The following is a 16,849-nucleotide window of genomic DNA, read 5'->3' on the forward strand; positions in this document are numbered from 1 at the left end:
CCAATTGCTCAAAGCTAGATGTTTGGGGGGCTCATCTCTCTTGTAGGTCTTCAAGTCGGGGTGCCTGATGTAGTGTTTAAACCCTTCACAACCCCAAGCAGAGGGTGGGTTGAGAGTTCCCTCTCAATTGTGAGTCACCAAACTGAGGATGGGGTTTATGGCGAGAGTGTGTCTCAGCCTTTCCTACCTGGTCTGATATCGGTTTTTTCTTGTTCACCAGATGGGTAGGAGTGACTCAGGTAGTTTTTCGGTTTTTCTCCGAGAAAACTGTTCCTTGTAGCTGTGGCTTTAGGGCATGGTGGGAGGAGGTGAGTTCAGGCTCTTCCTATGTCGCCGTGGAAACTGGCCTCTTGTGCTTCACTTGTTTGAAGCTTTTCAGTCTGGCCTGTCTCCCAGAGCACTTCCTCCGCTTCTCTGTGACCTTAAGCACGAACTCCCCAGGTCTCATTTGTACAAGAGTCAAACTATGAAAGAGCAATCAAAATAAGTCATTTCAATTCAAGAAACACTGAACAAGCCTGCACTACGTTTTAGGCACTGCTCAGTGCTGAGGTGGGAGAAAATCATCAACCCGCCCTCGAGGAAATCCGAGTCTAGTAGTAAAATGAGTCGGTAAGCTCTGTAACGCAGAGGCTGTTCTTCCATCCCGGGGTCCCTAGCACCATGCTCAAAGCAGTGAATGACCACCTGAGTCACATGGAACAAAAATGTTTCCAAGAATAAGGGATGATGATGATTCCCTGGGACTCAGGAGCCACCTGACACTTAGGGACTGGCCACCTGAACAAGTTGCTGTGACGCTGGCTCAGCCAGGGCTCCATCATTTGCCAGGTGACTTTGTCCCCGCCCTCCCCAGCCCTGTGATCTCTCCACCAGGCCACATGTGAGTGTACTTACTGTCTTCATCTTCCTGATTTGGGGTAAGAGCCTCCTTGAGAATTGGTTGACAACTGTGGACCCTCTCTGTGGGCAAATGCACAAGCAGTTAAATGCACTTTTAGGGAGTTCTCTCGCAGGACCCTCCCCTGGGCTGCCCCCACCTCCTCGCAGCCCTCCTCTGTTGGGAAAGGGCCGTGTTTCATTGCTCTCTGCAGGGTGACAGCCTCATTGACACGCCACCATTTATAAAGAAGGCTGCTCACGAATGCAGGAGATGGAGAGAGTGCATACATGGCCCCGGGCCAGACCATTCAGCGGGTGACTCTTTTTCTCTTTCGCCTTTTCAGCTCAAAGGCTGTGTCCCAAGGGAGTGGGTCCTTTTAGGAATTGCATCTGTTTTGCCCTGGGAGGAATCTAAAATCCATTTGGAGTAACACTGACCTGGATTTCCTTTTTCCGGGGCTTGCCAGGGACCTTCTGGTGGAGTGCAGGCATCACACAGCTCTGCGCCAGCTCCTGCTGCTGAGCGAGCAAGCGAGAGGTGGGCCAGGGCCCTGCACCATCCTGGGCCCGGAGGCTGCACTGGGCCACCCACCGCCTTCTCAGGCTACAGTGCATTTTCCGCCTAAAAATGACTGATGACCTGGGTGTAAAAGCCTTTATAGTTTACTTACTCCTCTGATATATGCAAAAACATACATATGGTCAGTCAGTTGAGGAAACGTGCTCAGAGAGGTGTATTCAAGGTCACACCTCAAATATATTGCAGTGGGGCTCAGTCATACCTCTTTTGTCACCAAATCCCAGGTTCTTCCTTCTTTTCCATGCTGATTTGCTTTTCCCTGAGTCTACAGTTCTTCCTGATTTGCAAATTGAATGTCAAAGAAGATCCCCTGGTGAACACAGAGCTGGTTACCTGGTTTCTACACCTGTTTTCTAAAAGCCCTTTGCCGCCTCTTTAGCTCTATTCATCCATCCATCCAGCCATCCATCCAACAATTACTCAGCACAAACTCTGCCTGGCTTGCTGGAGAGCACCAAAATATAAATTAGAATTATGTACAGTGCAGGGGATGGCTTTGTTCCCACAGATGCTTTTTTTTTTGGACAGTGACTGATTTTTGTCTCTTGCAGAAATGCCAGATAATGCCGCAGCTTTGCTGGGCACCTGCTGTCAGCTCCAGATTATTCCTACGCTGTGCCACTTGGTAAGAAACGTCACAGACTGGACCATGTGATGGGCAGGAATGGGCAAATGAGGAGGAAAGGGACACCTAACAGCTGATACAACACGTGTAGGCTTTCCCACCCACAACAGCCTTTCAAAATAGGTTAAACCGGTGTCACTATTAACCTCACTTGTTTACACCCACCCACACCCCCTCACAGGAAGACTGAGGCAAAAAGAGAAAGGATTTGTTCAAAGAACTTGCTAGTAGGGCTGGAACTCCCACCTTGTCTTTAGATTCCAAAACTCATGCTTTTCTCATCGTCTGGAGAGAATTTCAGGCAAGGCCTGATGCAGCACTGCAGGGAAGGAGTGTGGCGCCGTATTAGGCAGCTCTTTGGCTAGACCCGTTTGATTTAGCTCTGCACCAGATTCTACCAGGGAGGTATTCCAGAGGACTGCTTTGTGTCAGAGAGACATTTCATTCTCTCCTAGGAATATCATTAGCTGTGTGCCCTCAGGAAATGTCATGGCAAGAGCAAAAGTTAGGTAACGATGAGCTTAGCCTGGGGAGACTCAAGATTAAGCTTTTCCTTGTAAAATTACAAATTGGGTCACTACTAAAAGGGACCCTCGTTGGGCTGCCCAGAGACCACTCTGATGGAGCAGCATGCTAATGTGGCTTCTGCACGTGTTGCACAGCCTCGGGCAGAGGAGCAGAGCATACCGACTGGATCGTTTTCAGGCCCGGTTACTAAAAGCCAAGGTCAGCATGCTGTGTAGGCCCAGAGGACCAAAGCTCAGAGCTCTGCTCCCAGACCTGGGAAGCAGGTATTGGGGTGGACTGCCTCGCTGGGACCCTGAAATGTGTTACCCATCCACCCTGGGAAACTCTGAGCACTGTGCTTAGTGCCTTGGGTACTTCTCTGCACAGCAAAGACATGGGAAGACGGCAGCAAGGCATTCTTTATTCCCAGGAACAGTTTCCATGTCATTCACAACCAGAAGCAGATTCTACCCACCCAGAGGAATGCTGCATTCTTGTGCTTTGACCACAAAACCTGAACTGGCTGAAAATGTGCCAGCACGTGTGTCCGGTGGGCGGCCGAGTGTAAAACCTGGTGGTGTCGTTTGGCTGTGGAAAGGTTTCATCACTGAGTTGCCTGCCGTGATGAGCACGACAGCAGCTCGCTTCCACAGCCGAGCTCTGGGGTGCAGCCCAGCGGAGCCCTTACCAAGTGCTTACAGCCAGCAGCTGCCTTCCGGAAGTACAGACAGAAGAAAAGACTGCCACGGCCACACTCGCTAACTCCCTCTCCCAACAAACTCCCGCTTCCTCGTCACCTTCCTCGCAGACCAGCTCTGGATTGATCTTTGTGTTGCTTCCGCGTTCTGCCCTGTTGGGGTTCTAACAGTAGCCCTTAGGACACGCACGGCGTTCCAGAATGGCGGGTGGTCTACTTTGGCACAAAACTTCCCACCCAGGGAGTCCGTTGTTGGCCTTCATAGGCTGTTCAACACAAAGAAACAAGTTTTCTTTAAAGACGGTCCCAAGCATCATTGCATCATCTCCCTCGATATGGCAGCAAGTCTGAAGACAGAGCGGCTTCTGCCTCCTGAAGGCATTCAGGTATCAGGTGTTTCTCACAGGGATTTACTTGGCACTCGGTATAAAATCTACCTGCACGCCTGTCTTTTCTTGTCTGGTGGCCTGAGGATCCTGGACAGCCTTTCTGAAGGGCTTTTGGGAGAACAGTGTCAGACACGCTCGCACATTTGCCAAACTGGTAAAAGAACTGGAAAGAAGGTGACTTAGCATCATCAACAGAGAATGTTAATTTCGCCTCCCCTCTTCAGTGACTATAATCTCTTTCATACCTAGAAGTGCCTGTGGGCACTTGGGTTGGCAGACGTTCAGAGCAGGAAGCTGGATGCTGCTCAGCCCTTCTCCACCAGACCCAGCGCCCGCTGTGCAGCTGGCAGCCTTCCGCCGGCCCCATGTGGAGCTTTCTTACTTAAACCTCCGGGAATGTGGTGCTTGTGCTGAAAGAGCAGGCCTAACCCACTTTCTAGCATAATCGATAGTTCACACCCTGGGCCAAATGGTACCGTTAAGCCTGTGGGTACACTGTGTGAGTTGTATTTGGCCCGTCTCCAAGGCGTCCATTCGTAAGGCTGATTTTGATAACAGACATATGAGCACTTTTGTATGCAAATCACTGCTGCCCTTCGGCTAGCGGGGCCAGCTGCATATTTCAGTAAGGTTACTTCTGAGAACACTTCGGGAATATGTTAGGATTCCCTTCAGATTTATCTCATCTGGTTCTGAATGCCTATTTCAAAATCAAATCTACTGGCAAATTTGTAATTACTGGAGATTTAAAAATAAATTGTCATAGGCACTGATTAAGACCCTAACAGCAGAGGTTCAAATGTTTTGAGCAGCTGCAATTAGTGTGGTGTCCGAAGTGCCCTCCCTACACGCTCACATTCATTCAGCTCCCTGCGGGTCTGTGTTCTAGGCCGGGGGAGTGGACACTGACCGACCTGGCTCCTGCTCTCCTGAGCAGCTTTGGTTTTAGGAAACAGATGAAACAGTGAATATCAAGAAGATAGTTTCAGATAACAGAAGCATCTGAAGACAATATAATAACGTAATAGTGGCTGTGGTAGGGGGTAGATGGCTGGAGAGGGGACTGGGAAAGGCCCTTCTGAGGTAGCATTTCAACCGAGAGACAAGAAGAAAAGGTCCACATGGGCCTTTGGAGGAAGATTACCCAGGTAGGAGGAAGAGCAAAGGTTCTTGGGCAGGAAGCTTAAATAAACTGTGGCACCTACCATGCTGAGGGGTTTGTGCAAGCATAAGACATTCTAAGATCTTCATTAAAGTAACCCAAACAAACCGTGCATACTATGTGGATGAGAAAGGCACACTCTGGCCTTTCTCATCTACTGGACTTAATGGATCTAGTAGCAGGTAGAGATCAGAAAGTGGGGATTCAGACAGGGGACTCCAGGCAAACTGGAAAAAAATCAGGCCTGAGATCCTGGCCTGGGTCAAATATATCTTATTATATCTTCAGGGTTTTCTCACTCCATTTGGGGAATTTCAAACAACTTATTTTTTTTCATAATTAGCTAGAAGTGCATTACTATCCAAAGATGTGGGTTTTTTCCAACTTTTTTCAGTGGGTGTGTTTAAATGTGCCATTTCAGCTCCGTGTGCTGTCTGTTGATGGAGAATCTGACCTTGAAGACGCAGCCCTGGCTCCTCTGAGAGATACAGAGAGGTTTGGGGTGGTGCAGAGCCTGCTTGCCACAGCCGACGTGAACCTGGAGCGACAGCAGTCGTCTGTGAAAGCTGGCACGTGCAAAGTCCCTAATGTTTTCCCACTTGTTCTCTATATAAGCCTGAATGGACTCTGTGCGTTAGGCAGAGCACATCAATAATGTCACGTGTGCATCACAAGTACATGTTATCAGCCCAAGGACGGGTACTTTTCAGCATCGTTAAGATGCTACTCAGGAGCCTAGGTCAGATCCCCGTTCAAAGCTGAGCAAGGAAATGAATTTACACACGAGTTTGAGAAGTGGTGGCTGTCTGCACTGTGAATCCCCTCGTGTTTAGCCACCAAGCACTCCATGAATGGCTTCTTGTTCATCAGAGGCCCTCCTGTGCCTGTGATTTGGTGCACAAGTTAAACTCCAACACCCAGAGAGCTGGAACTTCTAAGCCAGTGCACAGACCATTTTTCCACAGAAAAATGGGTCCATTGATCACTTATATTTCCCACTTTCTTCCTGTTATACAAAAACAGATCGGTCTGACACTAGGATCCAAAAATTCATTTTAAATTGTGAATGCTGTGAGAAGGCAATTTCTCTTCATAGAAGGCTATGTTCTGAACGTGCTGCATGCTATGCAGTGACTGAAAAATGAACTGTAAATTCCATGAGAGTACATATATTCTTCTGCTAAACAAAATTATGCTAAAAAAATCTAATAGCAGGACACCCTTAGGGGGTCTAGCTTTTGCATTTTATTTGGCTTTGCCATGCTTTGATGAGCACACAAATTCTATGTCGAAAACAATGTGCTGATTTCCCATGCATTCTGGATGTCAGATTTGTAAAATATGCAAAAGTGAAAATAGTTGTACTAAAATGGTGGCACTATCCATGTCTTTTTGTCTGGTTTTCTGAAATAAGTATAAAGAACAAACTATAGGGTGTAGAGAAAAAGGAACACTCATGCACTGTTGGTGGGATTGCAGATTGGTGCAGCCATTATAGGAAACAGTACGGAAGTTCTTCAAAGAATTAGAACTACCTTATGACCCAGCAATTCCACTCCTGGGTATTTATCCAAAGAAACCCAAAACACTAATTCGAGAAGATACATGCACCCCTATGTTCAAGGAAGCACTATTCACAATAGCCAAGATATGGAAACAACCGAAATGCCCATCAATAGACGACTGCATAAAGAAATTCTGGTACATTTATGCAATGGAGTATTACTCTGCCATAAAAAAGAATGAAATCTTATCATTTACAACAACATGGATGGACCTAAAGGGTATTATGCTAAGTGAAATAAGTCAGACTGAGAAAGACAAATATCAATGATTTCACTTATATGTAGAATGTAAAGAACAAAATAAACGAGCAAACAAAACAGAAACAGATTCATAGATACAGAGAAAGACTGATGGTTGCTAAATGGGAGGGGGTTGGGGGATGGGGGAGAAGGCAAAGGGATTAGAAAGTACAAATTGGTAGTCACAAAATAGTCATGGGGATGTGAAGTATAGTATGGGGAATGAATAATGTTGTAAAGACTATGTATGGAGGGTGCCAGACAGGTACTGGACTTATCGGGGGATCACTTCATCGATTATATAAATGCCTAATCACTGAGCTGTATACCTGAAACTAATATAATATTGAATGTCTACTATAATTAAATATATGTGTGTATATATATACATATATATATATTCACAAGATGTAAAGTCCAGCATAGAGAATATAGTCAATGGTACTGTAATAGCTGTGTACAGTGTCAGATGGGTAGTAGACTTGGGGGAGTTATCACTTTGTGAGGGGTGTAAATGTCTAATTATTATGCTGTTTTGTATACCTGAAACTAATAAAAAAAGAACTATACACAGCATGTATAATATGAATCTACTTGTATGAAAAAAAGATACACATGTGTCACAATGCATGGAAAACGCCATTTAAGAATTCATAGAAACCCCTCAGTGTCTCCTTTGGGGAGAGGATTAGAGGTTGGGGCAAAAGGTGGGGAGAGGTCTGGGGGCGGGGGCGGGTTCATCCTTCTATTCCTGTTAGAATTACATATGTATTCTAAAAAAAAAAAAAAAAAAACACTAAAAAATACAGACACACTTCAGACAGCAAGAAAAGCTGCCATTTCAGCAAGTGCCCAACCAGTTTGGGATACATCAAACAGGCAACTAAGGCATTTTGGCTGTTTCCACCACTATCCTAACACTGGCCAGTTATCCTGTTGGATTGTGTTAAATCACCTACTGCAAAGGATGTAGCCTTCTGCTGCTACGGGTGTCCCTGACACAGTTCCTGCCAGCTTCCCAGCAGACCTCCGCTGGGACGTGGTGGGTGAAGGTGACACTGGGCCTCCACAAGGGTCTTCTAACTGGTATCCTCATTAAATACTATTAGTCATTTTAAAGGTACCTCTATTTACTGTTTGAGATCAAGAACCATGTATCTTTTTAAATGATTCTATTTGGAAACAAGTTCTAGTAGGTCTGGTCACCTAGAAAACAGTAAAGAGTAGTATTTCCTAGAACAGAACAGGGCAGCCACCTTCACTCTGATGTTTTCATGACCACTTCTTTCATAAACAGATGCAAGAAGAAACCCTGGCATTAGCACGTGTGATGTGGCCCAGGAAGTGCCCCTCAAAGGAGTCCGTGACCTAATAATCCCTGCAACCTGTGAACATGTTACTTTACGCGGCAAAAAGGGACTTTACAAGTGTTCTTATGGTTAGAGACCTTGAGATGGGCAGATTATCCTTGAATTATCTGGGTGGGCCCTTAAAGAAGGCGGAGCGTCAGTGAGAGCCGCTGACAAAGAAAAGGCAGACAAGACGAGGCATGACAGGGATTCAGTGCTGTTGCTGGCTCTGAAAACGAGACGTTCAGGGACGAGAGGGCAGTCCCTCCCGTAGCCAGTGAGGGGACTTGCTTTCTACAACTGCATGGGGCTGAGTCTGCCAGCCCGCAAGTGCCTGGAAACTGGTTCTCCTCCAGGTAAGAGCCCGGGCAGGCCTGGGAGGCATCCTGCCGAGAGCTGCATTTCAGACCCACTCCACTGAGGATGAGTTTGTGTTTGAAGCTGCTAAGGTTGTGGTAATTTGTTACTGCAGCGACAGAAAACTGACAGGTAGTATACGATGGAAGAATGAACTACAGTAAGTCCTCACTTAATGATGTCGATAATGATTCTTGGAAACTGACTTTACGTGAAATGATGTATAATGAAACCAATTCTACCACGGGCTAATTGATATAAATAATGGTCAAGTTCCTACAGCGTATTTCTGGTCACAAAAACATCACCAAACTTCTAAACAAAGTCCCCAAACACTTCTAATATTAAACACTGAAGTACATGTGATCTACACATACTTAAGAAAGATGGATAAAAACAAGTATGAGAATTCTTTTCCAACCACGTGTTCCAGTCCAGGGTCGTGGGCGGCTGGAGCCTCTCCTGGAAGCTCAGGGCGCTGCCCTGGACAAGACACCCTTCCATCCCAGGGCCACTCACACCCACACTCACTCAGATTGGGATAGTACAGACACAGCAACTCACATAACTTGCACATCTTTGGGATGTATGAGGAAATGGGAGTCCCTGGAGAAAATTCACACACATGGGGAGAATGTGCAAACTCCAGGCAGTGGCCCCGGACAGGAATTGATTTTTTTCCTCCATCATCAACATTAGAATGAAATGACATTATTCTAGGACCTACTGTATATAAAATCTAATTCTTTTGGAGGTATCAGAAATACATCGGACTAGCAATTTCTGAACTATGAGGCATGGAACTCCATAAACCAACTTGGGAAAGAGTTGCTAAGTATCTTTTCTGGAAACAGGCTTCCGGCACTCACCCAGTCATGCCTTCATCTCTTGGCCAGCCTGCTGGGTCCGCCTCCCTTTCACCGAAGGCCACAGCAGGTACTGGCCTCTTTCTTGGCTAGCTGGGAAATGGTCCTAGTATCATCCCATGCCATCTAAGCAGAGGCCTTTTCTTGATCGTGTATTTTAATCTTCCCTGTCTCTGAACTTCTTTCCTTGAGTATGTTGTCTTTGAAAGCTTGGGCTGGGACAGAGGAAACAATAGAGTTTCTTTGTTAAAGAAGAGGCAGATAAAAAATTTATATATTTATATTGGTGGGAAAAACTAAATACCATTAGAGGCTTTTTACAAAGACTATCAGCATTTTAAGGAAATGACCAAAGCTAATCTCATATTCTCTGTAGTTTATTATCTCTCAGCCTTAGTCCTACCTATAAATGAAACACTGCATTTTTCCAATATTAAATATTTATTTCTTTTTTACATACAAAAATATTTTACCAGGCATATGCAACCTCACAGATTGAACATTTCAGCAATTTTTTGGACAACATATGGAAATATGTGAAAAGAAAAATCTATAGGGAAAGTTTCTGAAAAATCAATACTTAATTGTATTGCAGGGAAATTTTATTTATGCAAGTACAGTAATGTTTCTTTTATACAGGAACTAGTAGTACAATTATTTGGATAGTAGTAGCAATTAATCTTTCTTTTTAAACTTTTTCATCAGAAACTTACTTTAGCAGCTTGTTCAGCGTTGATTTTTAGGTTGCTCACAAGCATTTTGTCCTCCATTAAAGAAAAAAAATGTTTTCTTCTACAATCACTTGAAAGAGTAGAGGTTAAAAAGAGCATGCATTTGTGTTCAAAATAAAGGTATACCAAATGAAACAGGTGGAAAAAAAATCCCCCAAAGCAACAAATACTCATCAACAACAAATACTTATCATGGGCTCTAACAGAGCTCAGTGTAACAGGTAGAAAATGACACTTGTTGCTGACGCCTAGAGCTCAGTCTTCTACAGCAAAATCCAAGACACCACTTCTGTAAAAATCAATGTTACTGAAGAAAGAGGAGTCAGTAGTTCTTTTTTAAACAGAGCACACAGACAAAAGAAATATTTATCTTGTATTTCAATTACAGATGGAGATGAGCTATTCGAGTCTGGTTCGACCTGAGCAGACGAAGGCATTGGACCATGCTCATCAGAACAAGTCTTGCATGTTCCAAGCAATGTTACTCATACTACTTACTGCCTACCTCTCCGTTTTAAAGATAAGATGAAAACCACATCTGGTAGTAACTTCTGGGTTAACACTGGTAACTTAAGGCTGAGGAATTTTTAATGCTATGCTTTCTTCCTCTTGCTCCAAGTCTCCTGGGTCACCTTGACAGGAGGAAAGCCAAATTTCAGGTATGGCCTGTCATTTTGTTTCTACCCCTGGCTTGCTGTTTCTGAAGTACAATGAAGACCTCAATTTCCAGCGTTTAAAATAAGACCCTTTGGCTTCTGCTCTATGGTATAGCCTGTCCAGTGGGACTCAAGACAGGTTTATAAGCATTGAGTCATTTAACTTCCCAAGCTATCAGTAGCATATTTATGTGAATTGTGTGTAGAGGTGTTCATTCAGTTTGTGCCGGAGATTAGAAAACAGTAAACGCTAGTAGTAAAAAAATAAAATAAAATAAAAAAGAGAGGATCACACTTCTGACGGACTTTGGTGTGGAGGCAAGGCAGATGTATCACTGCATTATCAGCCAATAGCCGCGAAGCAATTACAAAGAGAATGTAACTACAGTGCATTCATGTTGGATTAGAGGTCCACTAATGACCTAATGGAATGTTTTTCTCTATAAAGAAAAAGACACTTTTTAAACAATATGGGCTGCAGTGATAAATTTCAGGAATAAGAATAGGGTAGGGGAGCTTTAAGGGGCAAAATCAGCATGTTTTCTGATATAAGAGTACTGGATTGCTTACTTAAATTTGATTTGTGAGTGGTCTGGTTGGCAGCAAGGACCTGCTAAAGGTCTGGACTTAGAATGGGATTCTAAATTAAAATGGATCTCCTCACCCGGGCCACGAAGAGAGCAGAACAAACCCTCTTCCAAGCTGGAACTACACGCTCAGAGCCGTTTTAAACTGGAGCTAGGATTCCTAAATGGCGTACACCATTCACTATGTTACCTCTGAAAGAGGTACACTTTAAAAAGAACTAAAAGATAATAAGAAGCGAATACATATAATAAACAAAGTAGCACAGTATTTTCCAGTATAGCATTTAGAGTTACAAATTACTTCTTGTAATTTAAGCTGAAGACAAAATATTAAGTTAGCCTTATGTAACAAATGGAATATTAAAAGTAAAGGGAGATATCAATTTTATCAAAGATCACATGGAGAGGAGTCAGAATTAGGATCCCAGCCAATAGAAATACACAATCTCTGTTTTTATCAAAAGAGAGACTATTTTAAAGACAGTAGTGCAGTGTATTGCAGAAGTGTGAAAAACATGCTTTTAAATTCTTACTTTAGAAATGAGATATCATCATTTCCTTCAGTTTTTGGTGTATTAAGGACTCATATTTTATTCTGTGCACTAAATAATTGCAGGAACACAGAAAGTAACATGACAAATTATGGGGAATATTAAAAAAATGAATAAAACTTAAAGCTAACAAAAATGCATTTTAAAAATAGTCTTACCTTAAAAAATTACAGAATCATTATCTTCCTCAAGTATACAATGTATATTTACATAAAAACTGGTATGAGGCTGAATTATTAGTCAATTGTATTCTTAAGTTTGTGAATAACAGTCACTTGTACTATATACAATAATCCTATCATTTAAAATACTGAATTTCTCCCAAGAACTCAAAATGTTATTACAGATGTTATTAGATGAATTCTCCCAGTAAATTCTTTGGAACAGGAGGGCAGGTATAATCTCTAAGCTTGAACCGTGTCACAAATTCATTAGAAGCTTTAAATAAGTATTTCCCAAGAGGTTTTCTTTTAGGACTCGTTTTCCTTAAGGAAATTAAGTTATAATGATAACTTTCTGAGCTTAATGCCTCATGTATTTTTTTCAAAAAAAAAAGATTAGTATCTGCCTCGAGTTAAAACAAAGCCCTTTAAAACAATGTGGAAAAAGTTTCAGAATGTCTAAGAATTTGGGAGTAATTAAAAATTTCAGAACACTAGTTATGATTACATGGGTGAATATATTTATTCATTTATTTTGGGAGAATTTACATATTATACACATAGCTGTATATATATTATATATATGGTGACTCAAACATTTAAAAAATGACCTGCTATCTATATACATAAAACTTCAGGATTGCTTTTTCCATATTTAGTATAAAGATTCATTACTATAAAATTATTGGCTGTCTAGCCTGTGATTTCTGGAAAAATGGAGTGTTGTTTCAGAAGTCATAAAAGTACAATGTTAAGTAGATCATTATTTTGAGCAATTTTCAAACTTTTATGTTCAGTGTTTACCAATTCAAAATAATTGTGCCTAACACCATGGCTATCCATCTTGAAAATCACCACCAATCACAACCATGACACTTGTTGTTATAAATAAAAATAAGTACTAACTTAATAAATTTTTAATTCAAAGATCATCTTTTATTGTCAAAGCAGCTAGTATCTCGCCATAATCTATAATGCCACACTATTGTATTTTATTGCTTATTTGCATTGTTTTCTAAATTTGTGTTAATAACCAATTTGCTCTTTTAAGGAAAACTTGTCCTTATATGCTATTATAAATAAATTTTACTAGATTCTAGAATCTTTAGGTCTTAGGCTACTATTTCTGTAGTCACAGTGAGTTTATGATAACAATTTTTAGTAAGCTATGCTCAGCAATTATATAGTTAGAATTGGGAAACGTAAATCAAGTCCTGATGTTTTGGATAGTTGATATTACCCAAATATCAAACAGAAATTGAGAACGCATAATCAAGGCATGGCTGTAATAAAGGTGAAATTCTACTTATAGTGCATCACATATAATCCACTAGTTACGGTTCAGTAACTTTTCCAGGGTATTTGTACATTTGAAAATTAAAAAAAAAAAAATGCATATACTTAGTTGTATATAGTCATGCCCTGAATGCTGAATGCAGCCACACTCACCTGCCCACAAGGAATCCTCAGGTGCATTAACGTATTGGCACATCACGTTTCCCAAAGCTCATGCATGTATGTGTGTATTTTAACTACGACCAACTGTTCAACATCACTTTAAACCATTTTCTCTTCAGTAAAGCTAATTATCTTGGCCCTTTCCCACAAGAGAAGTTCACACGTCTTGATCACAACTATACTCTCATTGCTGTGGGAACCCTGGGACCACTGGGAATCCTTGCCCAGCAGGGCTCGGCTGGTTCCTGCAGACTCAGATGGGAAGTGAGTTTCAAGTTCAATGATTCTTTATTGAGATCAATGAAATTTTCTAAATGTACAGTCTTTAAATCTGGCATCTAGGCTGAAATGAACTAAAATGCATCGTTTTATTTCATACTCGGAGGGACCTTAGTATATAGTAACCAAGTAGTTAGTGATGAATACCATTTATAATAGAAATAATTCCTTTAAATGTAGACTCTTTTCTAAATAACATGCATTTTTATACCGTACGATAAAACTAAAAATATATGTGATGTAAAAATCCTCTATTTTGCCAAGCTAGTTGAAATATTTTGTGGATAAACTGTGCTGCTACAATGATCCCAAAGCTGTTCAAAGAAGCTCCATGTGGCAGCATGAAGGCAGACCTGAGAATGTGGAAATGAAATTTCTTAAAATTTACAGTGTGCCGAAACACCGAGTCATAGGACATCACCTTGACACTCTGCTTTGATTCACGTTGCTTTGAGAAACTAGAAATGTGATGTAAACACAGTGGTACCTCGGTTTGCTAACGTAATCCGTTCCAGAAGACTGTTCGAGTTCTGAAATGTTCGAAAACCGAGGCATGGTTTCCCCATAGAAAGTAATGCAAGATGGATTAATCCGTTCCAGATCTTTAAAATCAACCCCTAAAACTGCAAATTTAGCATGAATTTTACTATCTAATGATACCATAGATCCATACAATTTACTGCGTTTGTAAACCGAAATGTTCATCAAAGGAGACGTTCGAACACCGAGGTACCACTGTACATGCCATTTAAAAGTTGCCAAAGTTATTAAAAGAGTGAGATCCATTTTGCCACCAATTTCCCATCCTAGGGCAAAGACTGTGAATTTGTGCTGGATATGAAATTCTGGAATAAAACAATACCTATAGATTTCCACTCAACAATAACAACTTGAGTGTTTTGTTTCACTGTAAAAAGATTTGAAACAATGTATGTATACTATTTGTTGCCATGCATTTTCTCTTCCCTCCAAGCCCTCCCAGCTGGCATTCCATGTCACAACTTTGGTGAGGGAAGAACAAATTCAGCAGCCCGGTGTCTGGTGCCTATGAACAGACAAAGACAACCATCCATATTTAAGCACCTAACCCTTTACGTGTGAATACTGTTTATGTGAAAAGCTAGCAGCAATATAAAACATGGCTAACTTAGTTTACTGAGGAGCTGCATCTCTGAATACGTTTTAGGAAGAATTTATACCACCCAAGAATCCTAAAGGAAGGGGAATTCCGGAAATCTGCATATGTTAATGCATCTAGAGGAGAACTGTTTTACTAATGATTAAACAAAATAATGCATTTCCTTACAGAAATGTAAAAAATATATATATATGTGTATATATATTATATAATACATACAATGTACGTATTATATAATGTATATGCTATATATAGATAAAACAGCTAACACTTATTTCCAAATTTTAAAAATCATTCAGTGGATTGGATTCTCAACACAACAAATCGAACAAATACCTTAATGATCCCATCACACTTCCTATCACATGCTGACAGTTCACCACCCCCACCCCCACCCCCCACTGCAAACTTAGAGGCATTTTTAAGCATCACAGAAATTTGCAGAGGCGCGATACATTTGCTGACCATATCCTAATAAAACACTGTCTAAAGTAGGTTCATTTTTGTCAGATAAACTTTTACATGTGAAAATAAATAAACTGTTAAGTGTCATTCTGCGGTAAGGTTTTAAGGGAGAAGGCACTCTCTCAGCCTGCACGGCCTTGCTTGGTGTATGTACACACGTTAAGTCAGCATCAGCCTGTCATTGCAAGAAATGAGAGTGCAAGGTATTGCTCTTTGTTTCTTTCACTAAAGGTAGAAATGAAGGGGAAGAAACCTAATAAGTCTGTATAAAGTAGAATGGATAGCCACACATCTCTGAAATAACAAAACTACATAGCATTGAGCAGACTTTTCATGTCAGATTTGGATGGTATTAGGCTAGCTGTAGCACTGACATTAAATTTCTGCTTCTATAAGAAATTATATTAGGAAAGAAGGCCAATAACCACTACTTTCCCCTAAATCAGAGTAACTACCTCTCACTAGTTAAATACTGAACTAAACGACAGCTTTACAAAAACTATTTCAAGTATTCATTATCACAGTGAAAATGTGAGACCAACGTTAGAATGAATGATTTGAAAATTCTTTGATGAAAAAGGCAAGGGTACTAAATCAAAACATATACAAAATGCTTCAACGCATTTCTTTATGTGATATGAATAGAAAGATTATCCATAAAAAGTTAGAAAAATTAAGATAAATTATATATTAGTACACCTTCCCAACCACATCATTTTATATAAAAATTCAGAATAGTGTACTGGTATTTCAATCCACACAATAAAAATGCCTGGACTTGGCAGATATCTTCTATCTGTGCATGTATTTTCTCAGTAAAAGGTTTATTTGTTGCAGTCACTTTTTAAAAGTTGTATTTTAATTGTGAACCTTATTGAATCATCAGTAGACCCAGCTGATGGGGACCCACTGTGGCTCCATTCTCAGTTTCTCTATGGCAGTTTGTAGTTTCTCAAAGGCTTTGTCCAGATTGTCGTTTACGATGATCAAATCAAAATAGTGGTTGTATGCTCTTTGAATTCGTGCACTTTCATCCACTGTTTTCTTCAAGTCAGAGTCCTGTTGAAGAGTTTTAAAAGTAAATGGTATTAGAATGTATACACCAACTCAAAGTGAACATAAGTAGTAAGTAGGTTTGATAATTTTTTATTTTGATTCTGATATCGATCCTCAAAATCTAATCTATGCAGAGTGTTAAAAAAAGACTTTACCACCTGTCCATATACTAGTCTTTCCAGCTGTGTTCATGTTTGCACTTATATCCTGTATCTTCTGTTTCACTGATATTAGGATAATATTCCTAATTAAAAGGCTGCTGACAATAATCTGAGGGTGAAATCTAAGGTAATAAAAGAATTACTGCAGGTGACTAGTCTCTAGCCCAACTATATCATCCTTTTCAAAAAATTTGTATCTTATGGACTCTGTAGATCATGGAACCTAATTTGTAGTGGTTGTTAAGCTCAAAGCCAAATTTGGTACCTATCTCTAAGAAAGAGATTCTTAGAAATGCATTTGGAAGACTCACTTTACATTTATTTATTTTTTTTAGCTAGCATTGTTTATATTTCATAAAATATTTCTAGTCATTTTGGAACGATGTG

General features: G+C 41.0%; 2 protein-coding genes across 4 annotated transcripts in view; one reads left to right on the forward strand and one right to left on the reverse strand.

Moving 5' to 3' along the window:
- GSDME (gasdermin E) overlaps positions 1 to 6,370 on the forward strand; it is a 50,286-nt gene extending 43,916 nt beyond the window's left edge. For all 3 annotated transcript variants that reach the window (XM_033088923.1, XM_033088925.1, XM_033088924.1), the window contains 2 exons: positions 2,014 to 2,087; positions 5,264 to 6,370. In XM_033088923.1, coding sequence (XP_032944814.1) covers positions 2,014 to 2,087; positions 5,264 to 5,497 — 308 coding nt within the window. In that variant the 3' untranslated portion in view covers positions 5,498 to 6,370. The remainder of the gene's footprint in view (positions 1 to 2,013; positions 2,088 to 5,263) is intronic.
- Positions 6,371 to 16,052: 9,682 nt separating this feature from the next.
- Positions 16,053 to 16,849, reverse strand: part of PALS2 (protein associated with LIN7 2, MAGUK p55 family member) — a 50,586-nt gene continuing 49,789 nt past the window's right edge. The window contains 1 exon segment of the mRNA XM_033088357.1: positions 16,053 to 16,304. Within this exon segment, the coding sequence (XP_032944248.1) occupies positions 16,128 to 16,304 (177 nt within the window). The 3' untranslated portion in view covers positions 16,053 to 16,127.

This window comes from Rhinolophus ferrumequinum, chromosome 20 (genome assembly GCF_004115265.2).
Source record: "Rhinolophus ferrumequinum isolate MPI-CBG mRhiFer1 chromosome 20, mRhiFer1_v1.p, whole genome shotgun sequence".
NCBI classification, from domain to species: Eukaryota; Metazoa; Chordata; class Mammalia; order Chiroptera; family Rhinolophidae; genus Rhinolophus; species Rhinolophus ferrumequinum.